This window comes from Globicephala melas, chromosome 3 (assembly GCF_963455315.2).
Source record: "Globicephala melas chromosome 3, mGloMel1.2, whole genome shotgun sequence".
In the NCBI taxonomy this organism is placed as follows: domain Eukaryota; kingdom Metazoa; phylum Chordata; class Mammalia; order Artiodactyla; family Delphinidae; genus Globicephala; species Globicephala melas.
This window is the reverse complement of record NC_083316.1, coordinates 51,708,560-51,732,719: the sequence shown is the minus strand read 5'-3', so window position 1 is coordinate 51,732,719 and position 24,160 is coordinate 51,708,560. Positions and strand designations below refer to the sequence as shown.

The following is a 24,160-nucleotide window of genomic DNA, read 5'->3' as shown; positions in this document are numbered from 1 at the left end:
CGATTGTACCTCTACCTCCCCTCCCCCTCCACGTGACGACCCAGGACACATGCGCACCCGACGCAGCCCGGCACATCTGCAGACTGACGTCAGTGTGCTCTGCCTCCGAGGAAAAGCTGCCAAAATTTTCTACTGCTGCAATTCAAGTTGGCTGGGGGCCGGTAGTGAGATCTAGGGCTACTTCAACAAAACTTTGCTGCCCTTCCTGCTCCTCTTGTCTTCTTTTCTCCTGATACCTTTTGATGCTCTTCACATGTTATTTGCATAGCAAAGGCACTAAGCTGTCCAGGAAGAGAGGGCACCACTTCCACCCCCAATAAGTCTTTTTTTTCCCTTCCTTCCTTTCTTTTTTTCTTCCCCCCCCCCTTTTTTTTTGGAGGGAGGGGGTGCGGGAGAGAAAGGGGGTTTGCAAAGGCAGCATCTCAGGATGATAGCCTGGATGTATTGAAGGCATCTCTTTTTCTGCCAAATCGGAAAGTCCGTTCTCTAAAGCCCGGGTTAGCCAGACTATAGGGTTTTATTCTGGCTGCAGAATAACTAACTCACTGCTGTGGCTTTGCAAAGGGGGGCAGAAAAAAAAAAAAAGAGGAGAGGGAGTACGTGAGTCGTCCAGTGCAATCTCTATTGTTTGAAACTTACTTTTTATCAGAATTTGAAGATGAAAACGGTAAGGAAGACTTCACAATATTCAATGAAACCTTTTTTTTTTTTTTTAAATTAAAACTTGTGCTTTGCTTGTCTTCCGAATAACGCGTAGGAAACTTTTTTCTGTGTGGTTTTTTTTTTCTTTTTTTTCTTTTTTTTTTTTTTTTTAAATGGCAATGAGTGAGCTTGACTGAACTCATTTTACAGATAGAAATCTTTTAACTCCAGACTAGTCGGGGGTTGGAGAATTCTGGGTCTTGCAAATATTTTATGATGCAAAAAAATATACGTTTATTATACAAATAGACATGTTTTGTGAAGTATGACTTGATGATGATTTTTGTGGTCTTTAATCACCAAATAGTAATCGGGAAAGTAATAATGATGTGTATTTTAATCTGATTTTCAGTTTTCTTAAAGAAAAACCTTCTGCATTTTATAGTTTCAAGTCAGTGTCTTAAGTAGTCAGACAAGTGCATATTTTATGCCTGGGCTCAGAGGGCAGAATTAATGTGGTAGCTATAGTCCCGATGCTCTAGATATGTTAAGCTCTTAATAGGCTAATCAAAGAGATGGAAATGTGTGTTTTTGATTTACTTTTGGCCACTTGGGACGTGCTAGACTCATAACCCTCCGGAGCCTTGAATATCGGGTATGTCTGTATATATGGTATATGGAATCAAAGTTCAGAGATTGGGGAGGGGTTTGTGCTGGAGGGTTTATTGGAAAGCTGCCTTCAGATAATGTGTACTACAATTCCTGTCTTTGGTAATTTCTTTCCTTGTTGTACTGGAGGCAAAGAGAGCAAGAGAGTGAGAAAGCGCACTGAGAGGGAACAAGAGAGTGAGTTTCTTACTCTTGTTTTTATTTGAGCTGCCGGTGCAACGCGTTTGGGCCAAATGCCAACTGTCTGGGTCACACGCGTTTTATCCAAATAGATTTAGCGCTGCTGTCTGGAAATGGACTGCTGAATGTTAACTTTAGGATCAACTCAACCAGGGCAGCTCAGACTGTTACCCTCTGTCTGGGTGAAGTGGGATGGGGGTGGGTGGGCGAGGGTGTGCAGAACGAGGGAGGAAAGGGGAAACTGAACTATTGCTTGGAACTTTTAAAAACACACTGGAGTGTGATTTCCAACATATTCCTTTAGGTTCAAATTTCTTGGACAATTTTTTTTTCCTTTCCTTTTTTAGCTTATGTTGATTAGACTGAAACTTAGATGTGTGAATGATAGCTCTCAAAATTCATGACAGAGAAAGAAAGGTAACATAAAACTGGTGTAGTTGAAATTGAGAAAATTAATTTTGAGAGATAATTGTTTTCCTGTGTTTCACCAAAGTGGTAGCTGCAGTTCTGTTTTATATTAATTTAGTGTTTATATGTGATCATCGGTGTTTTGGGCTTTTAAGGAATAGCTGTAGAGGCAAATAAGTTGATTTCAAACAAATCAACTTCATTCATTTCTCACAAATGGCGGCAAATGAAATCTGTATGGTGGTATTAATATTTTTGTGATTCTCAAGGGCAAAAACCTCTACCCTCAAGACCTGAAATCCTTTAATATTTTTCATGACTGGGCCAATACGTGTAAGATTAATTCCTACTCTTGTCTACTCTTACCACTTCCTCTTCATTTCCTTGGCAACCATTAGTAACTACTAGTGGATGGGCCTCTATACCAAATCTTACCCTACGTGTGACTTTCGTGAGAGAATAAAGAGAGTTAACATATTAAGAGAGTTAGTAGCACATTCTTTGGAACATTTGGTGGGGGAAGAGTAAAAGGTGGAAGAAGTGGTTAGCTCTCTTGGTTCTACCAAAGGGCATAGCTGATTATCAACATTTTGAGCTAACGTCAAGAGAAAAAGGTGTTTCTGTTTTTCAGGAGAGAAGTTATAATACGGATAACGTATATTTAACTTGCCATCTGGAAAAAAACAGTTTGGGACTATATGTAATTTGGGCCTTGATTTTTGTAGAATAATATTTTGTATTTTTGCTTTTGGCTTATTTGCTTTTCTTGTTAGTAAGTTTTAAGTTTCTTTAACTGTAACTTTCCTCGGAAACCAAACTTGCAAAATTTATATCTGATCTGGAAACTTTTGTACTTCAAGCCTTGGCATATGGTAGGTGACAATAAATATTTGTTGAGTGAATAAATGGAAAATGAGATGAAAAGTTAATTTTCACATATAAAAATTGAGTACCTGAAGGAAGCATAGTATTGTTGCTTCCTCTGTGAAGACGAAATCGGCTTTAAAAGAAATATCCAGAGTTAAGATGAATGAAAGAAGTCGAGAAGGATGTTATACATGTTCTTTAGCTCCATAATGATAGTTCATGAAAGGAAATTGTTACTTGGCTACTCCTAGATCATTTGAGTGGGAAGTAAAGATGATAGAGGAAAAAGACAAGTAAGTACCCTTCAGCAAGGGCAGACTACTGAGGGAATCACTAAAGTGCAAGTTGTCTGATCTTATTTCTACTTAGTGTAGCTTTGATCCATGGAAGCTGTTAAATGATCCCTTAACTCTACTGGTTGGTGCATTTGTCTTAGGGAAAAACGCCTATGTGAAATCAATGTAAAGTGGAAGTTTTGATTCTGTTTTCAAATTTAAAATAGTTGTGAGCCCAGTTACCATGACTTAAATTCTTTACTGTTTGCTCTAAAAGACAATACAATCTAGTTGATTGATTCCATCATCATATCCAACCATTCCACATTTAAGGGAAGGAGGAACATGAAACTATTTTTGAAGGAAGGCTTTTGAAAAGTGATGAGTCAGATAACAAGGCGAAGGGGACTAATATTTATTTAACCATTAAAATGAAGTATGTGAACACTTTACATCATGTGTAATCTAGTAAACATCTCATCTATAAAAGTTAAGTAACCTGTAGGCAAGACAGGACTCAAAACCTTTGTGCTTTCCACAGCTTAATGCTTCTGCTGTACAATGTAAGGAGTTAATGCATTATGATTTCTGGGTAATTATGTACTATTTTAATATCAATCTGAATTTTGGAAACTATATCTGGATACGTTAGTACCTATACATATTTGTTTATGATGTCCAGATTAACTTCTTCAGTAGGTATCAGAAAGTAGTTTCACCCTTTCATTTTTATTGTGTAGGTAACTAAGAGTGGTTAGATATGGTAGTTGTTGTTGATTTTAGTTGAACTTGAGCCCACTCGTTTACTTATTGTTAAGTTTCCTCACTGGCATTAGAGGCTTGAAAAATGTGGGAAAGGAAGGAAGGAGTGAGAAAGGAGAAAGAAACTCCAATTTATTGAGTGCCCATGTGCCAGATACTGTAGCTAGTGGTGGAACCAAGGCTGTAGCTCTGGTTTGTTTAACTTCAAAGCTCCTGCCCTTTCTATTATGCATCAGTGCTCTTTTTACTGCAGGTCCTTAAATCAAATGTTAGTGTACTTTTGACCAGGTAGTTACATACTACCTTTTCTTTCAAGGCTACTGGCTTACTTAACTTGGGCATTTATAGGACAGTGCTAGTAATGTTAAGAGTGGAGGTTAAAAAACTGTGAAGAGCAGGAAATTTCTCAAGGGGAAAAAAAGAGTTGTTCCCTAAACCCAGGTAATTATATTGTAAGTTTGTCAGTTTCAGAGCCCAGGAAAATAGGAAAAAAGGATGAATGTGATTCAGTACAAATCTGTCACCACTACTAGAAATTAACTCGAATGTGTTAATTATATATTCCTCTTTAAAGGAAGATTAAAGTATATGAGGGACTCACTTAATGTCAGACATTTTTATGTAAAACACTCAAGTGATCTGAAAAAAAAATGAAGAGTAAATGTTCATGAAGCAACTGTTAAGGAGCTGGAGACTGTACATAAGTAGGTTGGGAATCAAGATAACTGGATTATTTTCTTTACCGTTGACCCTTGAACAACACTGGTTTGAACTGCAAGTCCACATATATAAGGATTTTTTTCAATAATAATACTACAGTAATACACTATCCTTGATTGGTTGAGTCTGTTATGGAGAAACCATGTGTGTAGAGGGCCAACTGTAGGTAATATTCAGATTTTTGCAGAAGGTCAGTACCCCTGGCTCACATGTTGTTCAAGGGTCAACTGTGTTGTTATTGAATGACGGTGTGATTTAATCTCTTTATAGATTCTTGCCTGTGAAAAGACATATACTGCCTGTTGTTTTGCCTAAATCATTGTAGAAGAAATTTTGAGATGAAACAGTTATTGTGTATCAAGTTGCTTAAAATTTCATGTTAATTAACGTATCATTTATGAATATCTATTTTGATACTGGTTGTATGCAACTGCTATTGTATATTTAAGTTACAGTGACTTAAAATGGAAGCGTGATATAATAGAAAGAATTTAGACTATAGAGTCAGATAGTCTTATGTACGACTCTGGGCTCTGCTGTTTTCAAGCTATGTGGCCACTATGAGCTTCAGCTTCTTTACCTGTAAATTGGCAGCTGTATTAGTTATCAATTGGTGCAAAGAATATCACCATAAACTTAGTGGCTTAAAACAACACACATTTATTAACTAACAGTTTCTGTGGTTCAGGAGTCTGGGCATGGCTTAGCTCTATCTTGTGCTTCAGAGTCTCTCACGGGGCTGCAGTCAAGGTGTTGGCAAGGACTAAGGTCACCACAGAACACTTGATTGGGGAGGCATATGCTTCTAAGCTCACATATTCAGGATTTAGTTTCTTGCAAGCTATTGCATTGAGGGCCTCATTTCCTAGCCAGTGGTTATCTGAAGGCTGCTCTCAGTTCCTTGCCATGTGAGCCTCTCCATATGGCAGTTTGTTTCATCAAAGCCCGACAAGGGAGTCTACTGTTAAGATGAAGTCAGAATCTTTTGTAATCTAATCATTGAAGTGACATCCCCTCACCTTTGCGGTATTATATTAGTTAGGATCAAATTACTCAAAGGAAGGGGGTTACAGAAGGGCATGGATTTTAGGAGGAACGATCATTGGGGCCATCTTCCTGACACAGGGACAATAATACCTGCTTTACAAGATTGCTGTGAATATTAAAAGAAGTAACATATATTTAAAGTTCTCTTTATTTTTGGACCTGACCTTAAACTACCTTTCTAGATATTATTACCTGTTAGTCTTCTGCATAGGAACCAAACTTACTATTATTACTAATAATATTTTCCATTTTTTTCTTTCCATCTAGACTTTGTGGACTCTGTTTCTTTAATTTGTAATGGTTGCCCCCAGAAGTTTGACTTGTGAAATTCTGTTCATCTTCCAGAGTCTATCTGAAATGTTACTTTTTTTCATAAACTTTCCTTCACCCATCAGACTCAGAAGTCATCTCCCTCATCTGATCTCCTCTAATACCTTTTATAACTTTATTATGGCATATATCAGCCTGTCTTGAGTTTTTTCTTTGTTCCTTAGATTATGAGTTCCTAAAGGGCAAAGATTGCGTCTTAATCTTTTCTTATCCCCATGTTATTATAGCATCATTTTTAAAACATTGTAAAACAACAGTTTTTGATTAATGAATTAGTTTTTCCAAGGTTTAGCAGTTTAATAATTTATAGACACAGATGTAAGGAACTTTAAATGGTTGTGGTTGTTTTATATGTTGTAATAACAATATTTCTAGCACTATAGGGAATGAAGTATTCCAAATAAGTTAAGTTTACAGTTAATCTTAAATATCCTTTAATATCCCTAAATTGATTTTATTTTAATCACTATTAATTAATTCATTCATTTACTCATCCATTTTTTTCAATCAACAAATATGTAAGGATTTATTATATGATAATCCCATGTATTAGGGTCTTGGGATGAAAATCTAGTATCTTTTGTATACTTCTCTGTCATAACAATAAGTTACATTATTAAAAGTAATTTAACCTTTTATTCCTGACTCAGGCATAGTATTTTGAATATCACATATTCAGCTGTACCACAGTCGTAATATACAATATGAACTATTAAGCTACATAAGGGCTATTTGTCTCTAGCTCCAACTGTATTGCTTGGGCTTCTAAAACTACTTTGTAGTTTTTCCTCTTTTTTTGTCACGTTTGTGCTTTTACTGAGCTAGTTTCTAGTCCCTTTGTTATTTTCTTATTCTAAAGTGCTATGTGCTGGGAAATTAGGTAGCCAAGTATGTCAGTGTTCTGTATAAAACGTGAATTCATGGACTCTGAAATTGTAAGTCGAAAGAAAAGTACGTGAGATGGGACATGAAATCTGTTGTGATACCTGAATTGAATTTTTAAAACTTCTTTTCAGAAAATGAACTATTTTTCTTTACAGTTACATTCTAGATAGTTTAAATTGTCTCATATGTGTTGCTTTATGAGTCATAAAAGACTTCCAGATAAAGTCAAGGGTTACAGTAAATATGGTTCAACTTTTCAGAAGTTTAGTTTATGCTACTGAGTTTTCACAGACAGCTGCTTAATGCCACTGTGTATTTGTAGATCTACTCTGTAAGAAAAAAAAGATAGGTGCCTCATAAAGCAACAAATCAATCTCTGGACAGCAGTGTACTGAAAAGCATGTTAAGGAATGCAATCACATACTGTTTATCACTTTCACAAAATTATCTTTGTAAAGTCAGCCTAGTTTTTATTTTATCAAAAGGTTAGTCGCTATACCCATACATTGTTATCTTCAAAGTTTTAAAAAGAATTTTTATAATCCTCTTTGGGTTCCTTCTTTGATTATTAAGTAGCTTTGGCATTATCCTGCTAACCATTTAGGTTTCTCATTTGGTATTTAGTCTTGTGAATGTTTATTTAAACTATAAAGGACAACAATGGTTTGATTTAATTATGTTATTTTGTAGTATGTCCTTTGGCAAGCAGTCAACAATATAGATCTGTCCATTCAGAATATTTTTCAGTTAACTTAAATTTTTTTTTCTAGGTTAAAAAATGGCCATACTTTAGTGACTAATCAGCCTAATGCTCTGCTTATGAAAATTTTACCATCATTATCTTTTTCATTTTGGACGGAGAAAATGAATCCAGATACAGAAGAAAGTACGAGATGTTGGAAAAAAATACCCGTTAAACAGTGGAATATCTAATAACTAATCTGCAAGAAGTATTAAAGAAATAAAATTGTTATGCTTCGATTTTGGCATGGTATTGACTCTCTAGCGCATAGGTAGCCCTCTAAAAAATCATCCAGTTTTCTAAATTATGGAAATTTTGTGGAAGACGTTGACCTGGATTTTGAGCCTCGTCATGGCTTCATCGGAATTTCATAGTGACCACAGGCTTTCATACAGTTCTCAAGGTAGGATTCCTGCTTTTGAAACTGACAAAAAAAACGTTGCTATTTATCTTACAAGAAAAGACTCTGAATATTTAGTTTGGATGAACGTTTTCTTTGGGATGTATGCTGGTAGGAGCGGAGGCCTACTGTGTCAATTCAGTGCTAGTTTCATAAATGTTAATGACTCTAAAAGAGTTTGTTTAACTTGTCCTACTAGTATTTAATATCCAGTGCATTTTAGAGTTGACTGGTCTTTCTTAGAAGATGATACACCTAGGCCTCTTCTTCTGAATTCTAAACTTTAATAGGGTTACTCATTGCCAGTATTTACAGGCAAGGTCATGTTCAAAAGGAATCCAAAGGTTTTTCTTGCAAAAGAGCAAGAAAGCAGGCAAATTCTGATATAAGATCCTTCTAATATGGACCCTTAGTGGAAAAATATGTTTCCAAACTTAAGAATTCTGATATAAGGACTGGAAACTAGATAAAAGAGTAAGAGTTATAAGAAGTTCAACTTTTCAGATTCTAACCCATAGGTCCCTATAATTTTAATCTGTAAAATTGAACTTCATATCATAGAAAAGCTCTTAACAGAGGTCCCAGGAGTGAAGGTCATTTTGTTTTCCATGGACCAGTCCAATTCTTATGGAATTATTGAAAGCATACCTTTTGGATTCTCCTCCCATGAATGTATAGTTCATTTTTTTGGTGCTGATGAGCCAGATTTTCAAGGCTATTATAGATTGATGTATATATCTAGAAGTCCATATGTACAAAATGTGGCTCTCAAAGTAGATCAACAAAGCCATAGCATTTAGTATAAACTCTTATTTATGAGAAGTGAAATAAATATTATTTTTCAGTTTTTTTTCCATTTGGTCATGGTTTCATGGGAGTTTATATTTGTGGATGAACTTCATGTGTAGACAGTGAAGCAATTTGCAGACATTTGGTTCCACCTTAGTGATAAACTTAGCTAAAGGAAGATGTGGTTAAGAAGGTAGATTGGTAATATTTAGTACATCTAAGTGAGGAAAATATATTTAATAGTCCTCTGAATTTTTTGTCAATCTGATAATTATTAAACAACTTTATTTTGATATAGTATACATACCATGTAATCACCCATTTAAAGTATACAATTCAGTGGTTTATAGTATATTCACAGAGTTGTACAACTATCATCACAAGCAATTTTAGAACATTTTCATTACCCAAAAAAGAAACTCTGAAATCATTAACAGTCACTCCCCAGTTCCCTCCAAACCAACTTACCCCTAGCCCTAGGCAACCTCTAACCTATTTCTCTCTGCAGAGATTTGCCTATTCTGTATATTTATATAAATGGAATTCTATGTGACTGGTTCCTTTCACTTAGCATAGTGTTTTTATAGTCTTAGATAATGAACTTTGATTATGAAGGCATTCACGTCATACCATGTATCAGTACTGCATTTTTTTCTGTTGTAGAATAATCTGTTGTATGAATATACCATGTATTATTATAACAATAATTATTATTGTTATAATTATTATTCATTTGTCAATTGATGGACATTTGGGTTATTTACCTCTTTTGGCTATTATGAATAATGCTGCTATGAACATTCATGTACAAGTTTTTGTGTTGATGTACATTTTCATTTCTCTTGTAAAAATACCTAAGAGTGGAATTGCTGGGTCAGGTGGTAGTTCCGTGTTTAACTTTTTGAGGAACTGCCAGACCGTTTTCCAAAGTGGCTGCTGTATTTTACATTGTAACTGATAATTTTTTAAAAAAAGAAAAAAATTCTACAAGACTGTAGAGATTCTATATAAACTCTTTTGGATAACTTTCATAAACATATTTTATCTGAATGAAATTCTGTTCTTTTACATATGTGTACTTTTCACTGTTTTTTGTTTCAATATAAAATATTCATATTTACTATAGAATTTAGCTTTTAGAATTCATGTCTTTAAAATTAGATTTAAAAAAGAAAAATAGCCTTTCAAAATAATTTTAGAATTTTTTTTAAGGAATGGAATATTTGGAACTTAATTCATTTTGAGATTTTAAACTTCTGCTCTTTCAGTTTTGTTTAATATAACATTTTTTGTCCATACCTCACATATAATGATACATAGTTTTAAGCAATATTGTTGTTGTTTATACTGCTACTTCTTTGTTCTGTTAAATTTTCTTTTCTTCCATGTGTTTTTTCTGGATTCTCTGCCTTGTGATTACAAAGAGGAATTCCTGACTTATCTAGAATACTACCAGCTAACTATTCCAATAAGGGTTGATCAAAATGGAGCTTTTCTCAGCTTTACTGTGAAGAATGATAAGCACTCCAGGAGAAGACGGAGTATGGACCCTTTCGATCCACAACAGGCAGTATCTAAGTTATTTTTTAAACTTTCAGCCTATGGCAAGCACTTTCACCTAAACTTGACTCTCAACACAGATTTTGTGTCCAAACATTTTACAGTAGAATACTGGGGGAAAGATGGACCCCAGTGGAAACATGATTTTTTAGACAACTGTCATTACACAGGATACTTGCAAGATCAACGTAGTACAACTAAAGTGGCTTTAAGCAACTGTGTTGGGTTGGTAAGTAGATGTTATAATTTTAAATTTCTGATGGGAAAATAAATTCACAATATAAATGTCTTTCCTCAGATTAATAAAATATATACATATATATACATATATATGTGTGTGTGTGTGTGTATGTATATATATATATATATATATATACAGTTTATCTAGGGAAAGTAACATTCTAAAATTTTTTATTTCTGCTGCCTTTGCTTTTGATAATCTTTTTCATAATGTTTGCATTGACTTTTCAAAGTAAGAACAAATTTTAAAACCCCATATTATTAGTAGAAGAATGAATGAAACCTCACGTTTCCTTTTAGAGTTACATTTTTCTGTTCAAATAGGATATCCTTAATGCATATAAAAAACTCAATCATTATGAGGAGCTTAAGGGTATTATATGTATGTATGTATATATTATGGCAGGAAACCATGACATGGATTGCCTCCTTAGGTCTCTTTCTATACTATCTTTCTCTGGTAATCAACATAGCTTAAAATTACATATGACCTACTTAATGTTTATAAGTTCTTGAAGGAAAATCTTTTATATCAATGTCTCTTTATGAAGTAATTTTCCCTATATTTATCTGAAAATTGATAATAAATCTTATTTTACTTAGAAATTGGATTTCAAGAGTATAGGTTCTAGCCGGGGCATTTGAGTCCATTCTAGTCTAATGGTAAATACATAGTTCAAGGTGGCACATAGTAATGGTTGTAGAACAAAGCATGTTCTTCTACTTCTGCTTCCTCTAGTTCACACTTCCTTTACTGCTTTTATCCCGTTCAGGCTAGTATAGATGTTTCATTAAAGCTTTATCTGTTTAAAAGAGTACACACATTTTGATGCTCAACTCACATTTTCAGAAATTGTTTTTCTTCCTTACTCTATTACATCCATATCCTCATTTTTACTTCAGTATAAACAACTACATAATTAGAGTTGGGTTTAAATAGTTCTAAATCTGGAAGGAGTTTTACAAACCACCCAGTGGAGAAAAATTTTCACTATAGGTATACATAAGAATTTGCTCAGGTTATCTATTTTCTTTAACTATTAATAAGTCAAAATGATTACTTAGATTTTCATATTTGGGTTTAATTCCTATAAAATAGACACATTGAATACATTCCTCACTAGCTTCTTTCTCTATAAGCAGTTAAGCTTTATATACAAAAGAGATTTATCTTTTTGAATAAAGATAAATTATCCAAAATAAATCTGTTTTAAAACTTCTTACATGTTAAAATGACATTTGCTGTTAAGTACAATAGAAAAATACTGTTCCTAGTCATTGACCAAGCTCTTTGAATTTGGCATTAACATTAATTATTGCCATTGATAATTTTAACAGGGTGGTGAAATGAACGGATTTGAGATTTAGGGGAAAAAAGCTAATTCTATTGTGAGATTTGAGGGAAGAGGAGAGATTGGAAATATGAAGATGAGTTAGATCATGTAGGAGATAATGAAGGCCTATAGCAAGACTATGGCCCTGGGAATGGAGAAGATAGAAAGAATTTGAACCACATTTTGGTGAGAAAATTTATAGGATTTGTGTCATTAATTTTTCTTCCCTGGCATATAGTACATAGTAGATATTTAATAATATTTTTAAAAATTGAAATATCATTGAACTGGGTGTGGGATGAAGGAGAGAAAGTAATTGAAGTTGATTGAGGTTTCTCTTTTTGATGAGGCTGTATATGAACTTACTAGCAGAGAAAGGGAATGGTAGTAGAATGTTGGATTAGAAAGGAAGATAAAGAGAGTGATTCTGATATAGTAAATGTGAAGAATCTGAAGAAATAAAGGTTAAAGATGTCTAGTTGGCTTTTGGGAAATATAGCTCTGAAATTTAGAAGAGAATTTAATTCTGGAAACAGTTGAGAATTGCTCATATAAGTGACTACTGATGAAACGGTGAAAGATGTTGATGAGGCAAAAGTGAGAAGGTTGTAAATGGAAACTTTTCTATACTTAAGGGGATAGCAAAGTGTCATTCATCTATTTTTCATCCTCATTGAGACTTTCTGTGTGTCTTATTCTCTCTTATTTCTATTCGTTAACACCTGTTTTACTTTGCTTCCTATTGAAACTGCATGGTCCATGTTGACTCACTTTTTTTGTTGTTGTTGTTAATTTTTATTGGAGTATAGTTGCTTTACAATGTTGCTCGATCTAGGTGTGGTCTGCCAGGTTTGTCCACTAGTTACTCTTTCCCCTTGGCAACTAATAAGGAATTTGTGAGCAGATACTTTGTGAGCAGATACTATGTAAATATCCTATTCTTCATCTCACTTTTACCCACAAGTTTTAGTAACCCTCGCCTTCATTCTTATTTTATATCATGTTACATTTTTAATCAAATGGAATATGTAAACAAGTTTTTCTAAAATCCCACTTTTCTAAGGCCCCTTTTAATCAATTCTGTTTTTAATTGTTCTATATAAAATAGTTTTCAATGTAGAGATCATTAGTGTTTTCTAATCATACTTCCTTACCCATAGTTTCAGTTTTACAATGCTTGCACCACTCAAAGGAAAAAATTCCTAACATTATAATCTATCAGTTGTTTAAAATAATGTTACTTTTTAGTTTGCTTTATATTTGAACCATTGCTTTCTTATTTAGGTTTTGTTTTTCTGGAGTTTCTAGTTACTTTTATTTTGTCTTATTGAGGAAAAAAAAATGATTTCTTTACCAACTGATCAGTTTCATCCAGTTCCTTAGTCCTTATACCTATTGCTTGGAATATATTTCATTCTTCTTTGGAGGTATTTTTCTTGGAGTGTATGGGTTAATTAATTTCTTGAGCTATTACACTTCTCTCATCTTGGGATTTCTTTTTTCCTAGGTTAGTTCCACATCTTCTTCTTTCTGAGTTTACATCCTGGTTTTGTTGGAGAACATCTTCAAGTAATTACCTCAGAAAAGGTGCCTGAGAAGTAAAATTTCTGAGTCCTTGCCTATTTGAAAGTGACTTTATGTTACCCTCATGTTTGGTTAATAATTTAGTTGGATATAGAATTCTAGGTTCAAAAATAGTTTTCCTTCAGAACCATGGATGGTAGAATTGGAAAAGGGAAATATGGGGTATCAAATTTATCTCTATGGTTTTATATCTTAGGAAAAGATTTAAAGAGCTAAAAAAAATTGGCATTGATACATTTTGGGTGGCAGATAGAAGTCTGCTTCTTGTTCTTTTCCTCTTCTTTTAAAAGTTTTTTTTTAATATGATATGCTTTTCTCCTTATCCTTCCTGTTTCAAGAATTTTATAAATAATGTGGTAAGCTGTGGGTCTTCTTTCCTGACCCCTATTTTGTATTTGATGGGTGATTTCAATTTAAAGACCCTCCTTCAACTTAGAGAAATTTAAAAAAATATTTCCTTAGTGATTTTATCTCCTTGTCCCTCACCACCCCATTCTGTAATTGGTTTTCTGCTTCTCTTATCTCTCTTCCCCCCTTTTTTTTCTGTTCTAAGTTCTATGAGATTTTCCTACTTTTGCTTTCTTTTTCTTTAATTGATTTACAAATTATAGCAGTCATATTTCTAATTTTCAACAGATCTTTCCTGCATTGTTTCTTTCTTCATATTTTGTTCTTATTTGATGAAAAATGATTTTCTTCTATCTCTCTAAGATACTAAAGACTATAAACCTAGTTAAAAAAGACCAATGACCCCATTAGACTTTCTATTCATTTAGTTATGTTCATAGTTGCTTCTCTACTTTTTCCATTATTAATTCATCCATTCACCAAGTGCTTATAAGTACCTACCATGTAACAGGCACTGTTCTAGGTGCTAGGAGTACAACAGTGAACAAAACAAGAATCCCTGTTATTGTATAGCTTGCATTCTAGTGGAGGAGATACACAATAAGATAAATAAATAAAAATCATAATATGTTGGATACTGATAAGTTCTAATGTAGAAAAAATATTGAGTAAAGACCTTAAAAGAAATGAGGAAAGGAATACTGACATCTGAGAGATAAGATTTCCAGGTGGAAATCTTCAAGTACAAAGGTCTGATCTGAGAGTGTTTGAGGAACAGCAAGAAGACTACCATGGCTAGAGCTAAGTGAGAGAGAGGAAGAGTAATGGAAGGTGAAGTTAGAAAGGAAACTTGGGGGCCAGTTGTTAGGTTTTAGAGGACACAGTTAGGATAGAATCAATGATGATTCCAAGCTTGGGGCCTGAGCAACTAGAAGAAAATAGCAGCCATCACATGAGATGAGAAAGACTCAGACATTAACTGAGATGGAAAAGCTTAGGAGGAGTAGGTTGGGGGGTGGTATATATCGTAGCTTCAGTTAGCCATGTTAAACTTGAGATTATTGTATAGGATGCTGGGTATCCAAGCCTGGAGTTCAGGAGAGAGATGTGTGTTATGAAGTTATTTTGGGGGTCATCTATATAAATATAAATGACATTTAAAGCCAGGAGATTATGTGAAATTGCTTAAGGGAGAGTATATATAGAATAAATAAGAGGTCTAAGGACTGAGCCTTTGAGTGCTCCAAGGGGTTAAGGAGGTCAGAAAGATGTGGAGAGGACAGCAAAGAACAGTGGAGTAAGAAGGTTGAAGGAAAACCAGGCAAATATCCTAGAAGCTAAGAGAAGGAAGTATTTCAAGGGAAAAATGCTGCTGAGTCAAAATAAGAGTATGACTGAACACCAATCATTGAATTTATCAGTGAAGAAGTTATTGATGACCTTGGCAAAAGCAGTTTTGGTGAAGTCATAGTGGGGTTTGGAAAAGAGGCAAAAGCCTGATGTGAGTAGGTTTAAGAAGGAATGGGAGGGCTTCCCTGGTGGCGCAGTGGTTGAGAGTCCGCCTGCCGATGCAGGGGACACGGGTTCGTGCCCCGGTCCAGGAAGATCCCTCATGCCGCGGAGCTGCTGGGCCTGTGAGCCATAGCCGCTGAGCCTGTGCTCTGCAGCAGGAGAGGCCACAACAGTGAGAGACCCGCGTACTGCAAAAAAAAAAAAAAGGAATGGGAGAAGAGTAAAGAATATATAGACAATTATTTTGAGGACTTTTGGAAAAGCAAGAAATGATCGGTTGCTGCAGGCAGAAGTGGGAGTCTTTATCATTTTGTTTTATAAAAATGAGAATGATTGTGTAAAGAGAAGAGAAATTTCTGGAGTGAATTCTTTGATAGGCGAGAAGGGATGAAATCATCAACATAAATCGAATAATTTCTTATCTAGGAGAATGGACAGTTCGTCCATAATAACAGGAAATAATATAGAACGTATGGACATGAGATGCAGGTAGGTTGGTATTTGCGGTTGTAGAGGTTTGCAGGAGGTTGTGTGCTGTTTTCTGTTGGAATGGAAGATGGAAAGATGAGGTGTTAGGGGATTAAGTAGAGAGGAGAAAGTATGAAATATTTATCCCAGAGAGCAGGATACTGAATGAACTAGAGAAACATAGTATAATTGCCATGAAGCGTCAAGGACACAGTTGAGATTTGTGATGATGGATTTAAGCAAGACTAGTCTAAGGTAAGATGGACAAGTTATTCAAAGGAGAGGAAGCCAAGGAAGTGAGAGGACAGGGATTGAAGAGACCATCTATGTAAGTAGTTCTTAAGCTGGGGTCTATGGATAGAATTCAGGGGGTTTGTTAACTGGAATGGGGAAAATTTCATCTTTATCTTTACTAATTCTTAAGTGAAATTTAACATTTCCTTCAGTTAACAATATAGGTAACAAGCCAGTAAAGTAATAGCAGTACCTGTAACTTTGTCTTGATAGAAATGATATTTTCATATCGTGTTACAGTTTTTGCAGGTCCCTTAAAATATTATTTATGTTAATCACTATTGTGAAATTATAGTAGTTATTAGATCTATTGCAAAGCTTCTTATTTAAAGAGTTACAAAAAGGCATATGTATTACTATATTACATTTTTAAAATATTTTAATAACTGTATTTCATTATAATTGGTTTTATTTATTATCCTATATATTTCTTTTGCATTTAAGATATTATTCTGAGAAGTGGTCCCCAGGCTTCACCCCTAGACCTTCAGAGGGATTCAGGGCACGTGCACACACACAAATTTTAAGAACCAATGATATAAGATATTGAACCATTGATATAAGATACTGAAGTCAACAATTATTCAGGAGTGGTATTGCAGAGGGTGACAGTGACCCAGAAGCTAAGATCTTTGAGGAATGAGGAAAGTGACTTTGGGTCAGTAGATAACTACAGCTAGCAGAGGGAGAAGGTGATGGTATGGGATTTGAAGGTGGTAAGGTTTTTTCTTTTTTTGGAGGAGAGAGGGATAATTGTTTAGAAATGGCAATGAGTACAAGAACTCTTAACCCTACCTCCAGGTCCAATAGGAGGTATGTAGGAGAGAAAGTAGCCACCATTCCCGAAGATTACAGGGAAGAAACAATGTTATCTAGGGAGATTCAGGTTTTTGTTTGAGCAAGATGAAGTGAACATTCACAGATGAGGCTGAGTGTATAGGAGATTTTGTATATAATTGACCTTGAGTTTGAGAGGGTACAGCAGAAGTGTTTTAAATGGTGAAGGGGGAAGTAGAAGATGGGATCAGAAAACATGATGTACTTAACCATATGGGGAGTAGAATCCAGGGGATGGACCTTGGGCATTTTGGAGGGACTGGCATGACAAGGCAAGGCGGCATGATGAGATTAATCCTGATGGTCCAGAGGCCAGCAGTGTAGAGGTGAGTGGGGATGCTGAGGGAAGTGGGAGTAGGGCTCTTGCTAGGCATGCACAGATTTCTGGGACTCCCACCTAACTCAGGTCCTCTATCATCTGGCCTCCAGCTCCTTTCTAATCTCATAATCATTTTCCCCTTCCCTCCCTTTAGCCACAGTAGCTCCTTGCTGTTTCTCAAATACTGCATGCCTGCTCCTACCCCGTTGCCTCTGCACTTGCCATTCCCACTGTCTGATCTGCTCTTTCCCAAGATATCTGTTTGGCACGCTCCTTCACTTTATTCAAGTTTCTGTTCAAATATCACCTTATTATAGAGGATGTTCCTGACCATCCTAAATAGTTTATATAATTCTCTCTGTCCTCTGATGACTTTCTGTCCTCTTACTGCTTTATTTTTCTTCTTGACATTTCTTACTACCTGATTGATTATTTATTTATATAATGAATGACTGACTTTTTTCTACCTCTTCCCACCAAAATGTAAGCTCCATGATAGAGCCAGAACTTTGTTTTTTTCACTTTTGTATTCCCACCACCTAGAACAGTACCTGCCATGTGATAGGCACTCAAAACATACTTGGTGAATGAATAGACAAAGTTAGAAGCACCCCTCAGGGGACTTCCCTGGTGGTCCGGTGGTTAAGACTCTGTGCTCCCAATGCAGGGGCCCTGGGTTCGATCCCTGGTCAGGGAGCTCAGATCCCACATACCGCAACTAAGCCCACGTGCCGCAACTAGAGAGCCTGCACGCTGCAGTGAAGACCCAGCACAGCCAAAATTAATTAATTAATTTTAAAAAAAGAAGAAGCAGCAACACTCAGAGGATAAGGGAATTGTAGTGGCTAAGAGTCCAGTCTCCAAAGATAGTTGAGTGAATTTGTTACTTAGCTTTGCTCAGTGTAGGTTTCTCATCTGCCAAGTAGACCTGATAGTAGTATTTACTTCATAGAGCTATTAAGATTAAATGAGATAATGAGTGTAAACATTTTACAGAGTACCTAACTCTGGATTTTCTTCCAGGGCCTTTCCGTTCTTGAAATTAGAGATTTTATTTACTTACCAAGTTTCTGACTCTGTTTTTCTCCAGCAACCTGAGTTTTTTGCTGAGGACCTTTTGACATCTTCTGCCCATAGTCCAGCATCACATGACTTTAGTGCTCTCCCCTTTCTGGGCAGTACTCTAGACACTTATCAAAACTTCTTATACAAGCCCTCTCTTCTGCATGTGCCCTCTTTTCTTCAGGAGCCTTCTCAGTTTGCTATTACTTTGTTAATCTTGATGGTAAAGTAATTCATGATCAGGTATTAGAATTTGTTACTGGCGTATTATATTATTCCTGTCAGTATTTGCATTTAATTTAGGGACTAATATCCTAAAAGTAAAGCAACAGTGGTGAAAATAATGTGAAGTGACTAGGTCTGCTTTTTTTTTCTTTTTGCGGTACGCGGGCCTCTCACCGTTGTGGCCCCTCCCGTTGCGGAGCACAGGCTCCAGACGCGCAGGCTTAGTGGCCATGGCTCATGGGCCCAGCCGCTCCGCGGCATGTGAGATCTTCCCGGACCGGGGCACAAACCCGCGTCCCCTGTATCAGCAGGTGGACTCTCAACCACTGCGCCACCAGGGAAGCCCTAGGTCTGCTTTTTTGTTTTTTGCATTCTTTAGCTCATTTCATGTAGGTGGCTGCCAACTTCATCTGTAAGTTAGAGCAACTCTGATTATGTCTTATTTTTCTTTCCAAGCATGTGGTACTTAGCATGAATTTCCCTAAACAGAATCATAGAGGTTTAGATTCAAAGGGATCTTAGAGATTATCTGGACCAGAGGTTTTTAGCTTTTTTTTTCTTTTTAAATCGGCAAAATTCTTTTCTCAAATGAAATGTTATGTGGAAACTTAATATATAGATTAATAAAAACACAGCTGATTCCTAATCCCAGGAATCCAAGCCAGGCAGGTCTACCTTTGTTGTCTGGGGCAGTCCCCTAAGGGCACTTCCATGGAACCCTTAGGGCTCCCTAGAGTGCTGTTTTAAAACCACTAATTTACACCAACCCTTTCATTTTTCCAGCTGAGGAAATACGCTCAGAGAGTTTATGTTTTTTCCAGTGTTACAGGGTAAATTAGTTGGGTTAAGAACAGTCCTCACATGTGCCATTCTTAGGAAAACACTATTAGACAAGGATGGAAGTTCTTATTTCTGATGTAGATAACTTACTATCTCATTTCTTTTAATCAGCAAATTTTATTGGCTGTATATACTACATATGAGACATTTTCTATGGGTGTAACTGTTACCAAGAAACCCTTTCTTTAAGACAGCAAATAGTATGGTTGGGAAAATAAAACATGCAGTTGGAAAGTTATACCAAATTTGAATACAGATTCAAGACCTGAGATGTAGCAAAGCATAATAGAATTAATTAAAAATAAATGATACCAATAATAAGCTCTGTTGGAGATCAGAGGAGGCTGATGCTACTGCAGTTGGACTCAAAAAAAGTTTTAAAGAGGAGCTATGACTGAGCTAAGTAGGACTTGGCTAAGTAAATAGATGTAAGGCTATATAATACTGTAAATAAGAGCAGAGCTTTGTGGGAATACCAGTGCCTTCACTTACCTCTATATAATGATGGGCAGGTTCTTAACCTCTGAACCTATTACTTCATCTACAAAATGGGGATGTATGGGACATATATGAATTAAGGACATATATACTGGTGTAACATAAAACTTTAAATGGGAGTAGTTTATCACAATAGTTTATTTCTCCCTTATGTGTGTCTAGATTGGACAGCTTTCCATGAGGTCAGTCAGGGACCCATGTTCTTTCTCTTTTGGCTTCCACCTTTCCTAGGTCTTTTCTCAGAGAGAGTAGAGAATTCCACTGGAGAGGTTCTCGGGGGGTGGGCCTGAAAGTGGTATATGCTCTGCCTATTTTCTATTGGCCAAAACTCAGTTACAAAGCTATACCTAAACGCATAGGAGTCAGTTAAGTTGTGTGCACAATTTGGAAAGGAAATAAGTCTTAGTGAACATACAAGAGGTCTCTGCTACCTCACATCGTTATTGGGAAGATTAGAGGAAATAATGTATGTGTTATGCTTAGTACAGGGCATAGCATGTAAAGGTATTTAAACATCCTTTTTACAGAATAGGAAAATTTATATAATGTTTTGCTGAGTATAGATAATTCACTAAATTTCTATCAACATGTGTTTTAACCTCCTTTTTGGAGAGGTATCAGTTTATTTTTGACTCCTGGTAATAATACTAATTAATATTTAAAATGATTCTTCTTGGTAAATTCTTTGTTTCTTTTTCTTTTAGCATGGTGTTATTGCTACAGAAGATGAAGAATATTTTATTGAACCATTAAAGAATACCACAGAGGACTCCAAACATTTTAGTTATGAAAATGGCCATCCTCATGTTATTTACAAAAAGTCTACCCTTCAACAACGGCATCTATATGATCACTCTCATTGTGGGGTTTCGGGTGAGTGTGGGGCTTTTAGAAAGTATAGTCTTGTATTGCCACTTTCTTCTGGCACGTAAGGTAAGATTAATAATAAAAGTAAACAGGAATTTGAGTAATTAGAATGATAATGTCCAGAGTCCTCTTAAAATATGTCACCTATTGATAGTTTTAAGTCAATTTTGGAAGCTCTTAAGAAGTCCGTAAAATACAAACCTGTGTAAAATTTGATATTTTTTTCTTAGAAGGGGAAACCTTATTTTATCCAGGTAATAGTTACAGCTTTCATGCACAGGTGTTCCATAGTACTCTGTGCTGTTTGGTTTGCCTGATATTTTTATGCTAGTGGTAGGAATCTAAACATTTGAATAAGACTTGAAGAGTCTTAAAGGTAGTATTCAAAGATAGTGTTAGTTAGAGTACTATAGAAATACATAATAGGGACAACAAACCTAGCCTTTAGTGGTCAAAGAAGACTTCAGGGAGGAAGTGACTTTTAAGCTGAGGGAGTAATGGGTAGAGTGTTCCATATAAAGGGAATAGCATTTACAAAGATTCTGAAACAAAAGAGAGAATGTCACATTCCAGGAACTGACAGTTCATATAACTGGATATTAGAGAAGGGGTGAGATTCATAGTGGTTGGGGGGGAGTGGTCATGAGAGGTGAAACTGGAGAGATAAAAAGTGGCCAAATCACAAAGGGCTTGTAAACCACTTCGAGGAGTTTACCTTCAGTATACTGGAATCCTACTGAAAGGTTTTATGCAGTAGAAATCACAAGATCAGATTTGGGTTTTAAAAAGATTACTCTGGCAACCATATGGAGACTGATTTAGAGAAGAGAAAGACTAGGGTAGGGAGTTAGGAGGCTGTTTAGTCTAAAGCTTAGAAAGCTTAGAGAAATAGAGGATATAGCATAGCATAGTAGAAAGAACATGGGCTTTGGCATACTTGTGGACAAATTATCCAACCTCTCTTGAGTACTCCTTTCAGCACACATTAGTTACTCAGTACAATGGTAGCTATCATTATTATTGGGATGACTTTTTCTAGCATTTAAAGAGCCACTATATTAAAAAAAAAAAAAGGAGTAGATTTATTCCATGTAGTTCTAGTAGCTGGAACTAGGAGCAGAATATTTCAGAAGGAGATTTCAGCTCAATACAGAGAAGAGTTCACCAACAAGTAAATTTAATAAAAAATAGAATGGGTTCAACAGGTAGATTTGTTATAATGGAATGGGTTGCCTTGTGAATTAGTGAATGCATCACGCTCTTGTTTCTTCTCTGTATCCTTATAGGCTCTTTTACTTCTGCTTCAAGTACAGTTGTTCTTTGGAGTTCTCATTCTCCATACTCTCTTCTTGAGTCATCTCTGAGGCTTTTAATTATGAGAGGTTCTTGTTGGTCAAGAATAATTGGTACTAGAAAAAGGTCACTTAAAGTGAATCTAGTTGAGGCATGAAATACAGTGTCATGGTAAATAATGAAAAAAGGTTTGATTTGTCTTTGAAATGAATAAAGAAGCTAAACATTATGGAAATAGTTTATCTTATATTTAACAAAATTTAGGCTATAAGTACAACTTTATATAAATTTTTTAAAAACTAGGATTCATATATTTAGCTGTTTATTGTCATATAATTTTGCCACCATTTTTTCCATAACATGATGTTTAAAGATCACCTTTTGCAAAAATATTTAAAGATTTCATCATGTTCTGAAAGGTATCTCTTAACTGTTTGAGATTCAGGTTATCCTCTTTTGAAGTGACTATTTCGTTACTAACTGGTATTTACCAGGCAGAGCCTTATTTTTCAATGGTTTAGGCATGAATCAGGCAGTTCTCCAAATCTACTTTTATTGCCATCATAGACCCCTGTAATGACTTTCTATCTAGTCTTCCTATCTCCAGGTTTGTCCTTTTCTGTCTTTAGTCAAGTCTATCTCCTAATTCTGGCTTACACACCTTCACTGGCTTCCCAGTAGTGGGATTATAGTAGTAGCTCCCTAAATTCCATGGGAATGTCACTAGATGTTATTGGGGAAAAAATCACTTTATGTTTAATAAGTTTGAGAAATGTCTGGTTAAGAACTACCTTAATTGTGACACTAGCTCAACAACGTCGTTCAAGTGAGATATGCTGTTATAGGCATACACATTGCCAGTTAATCTGTTAATCAGGAACTCAAGTTTATATCAGAATATAAGATATGAAAACCCTCTTGACAGTGGGTATTTTTATCTCATATTCAAATATGAATTTTCCCATTCTAATTAGATTTAAGCTATTGATTAAAAATTTTTTATGAAAGTAATATCTGTTCTTTGTAGAAATTTTAGAAAATACAGGATAAAAAGAAAAATAAAAAAGAAAATGAAAGTTGCTCTTTTACCACCCAGAGATAACTGAATGTTCTTATAGTCTATTCATATAGATATTATTTTGTCTTTATACCTGCATTATCTACTTATATATTTATTAAATAAATATTAATTTAGCATGCATATGCAAAACTATTCTCAGTGCTGGGATGCAGCAACAAATAAAGCAGGAAAACTCCTTACTCCAAGGGATCTTATATTCTAGTGAGGAGAGACAGTTAACTAAATAAGCATTTAAACAAAACATAAATAGCATGGCCAACCGTCAAGAAGTAGTAAGTGAGTAGTGAAAAATAAACCAGATCAGGGACTTCCCTGGTTGTCCAGTGGTTAAGAATCCGCCTTCCAATGCAGGGGATGCAGGTTCGATCCGTGGTCAGGGAACTAAGGTCCCACATGCCACGGGGCGCTAAGTCCTCGGGCCGCAGCTACTGAGCCTGTGTGCTCTAGAGCCTGCACGCCGCAGTGAAAGATCCCTCATGCTGCAACGAAGATCCTGCATGTCGCAACTAAGACCCGATGCAGCCAAATAAATACATAAATATTAAAAAAAGAAATAAAAATAAACCAGATCAATGAGATAATTTTGCATGGCTGTATATATTAAAGATATTTTGAGATTGATCAAAAACTCAAAATTATATTTCAGATGACAGAGATCTATGTACTTGGCCTTGGGGGAAAAGTTCTTTATTGTATATGTTTGTGGAGGAATGTTTTCTTTAACATTCAATACTCAATCCAAAATTAAACTGAGCAATAATACAATATGTGTATTAATACTCATTAATACACATGTAATGAGTATCATTTGAACTACTAATCTCTATTTTGAAACAAAATAAAACAAGTCAGTTGTGTATTTTATTTTAGACTAAAAGAGATATTCATTACAGATCATTGAACTTAACATTAAGCAGTCAGTTGACAATTATAAAATGTAGATATTGTTTTGTAATGATCTAATCATACGGGAAAGATTTTAATCTTTAGAATGAAACTAAAGATGTTACCTTTTTAGATTTTATTCATTCAGTATGCATGTGTGTATATTACATATATTTATTAGACTACAAATCTTTTGA

At 35.4% G+C, this 24,160-nt stretch overlaps 1 protein-coding gene across 1 annotated transcript in view; it reads left to right on the top strand.

Annotated features, from left to right (window-relative positions):
• Positions 1-563: 563 nt before the first annotated feature.
• ADAMTS6 (ADAM metallopeptidase with thrombospondin type 1 motif 6) overlaps positions 564-24,160 on the top strand; it is a 273,337-nt gene continuing 249,740 nt past the window's right edge. Inside the window, exons 1-4 of the mRNA XM_030844206.3 lie at positions 564-667; positions 7,556-7,930; positions 10,141-10,505; positions 20,542-20,710. Of these exons, the coding sequence (XP_030700066.2) occupies positions 7,834-7,930; positions 10,141-10,505; positions 20,542-20,710 (631 nt within the window). The 5' untranslated portion in view covers positions 564-667; positions 7,556-7,833. The remainder of the gene's footprint in view (positions 668-7,555; positions 7,931-10,140; positions 10,506-20,541; positions 20,711-24,160) is intronic.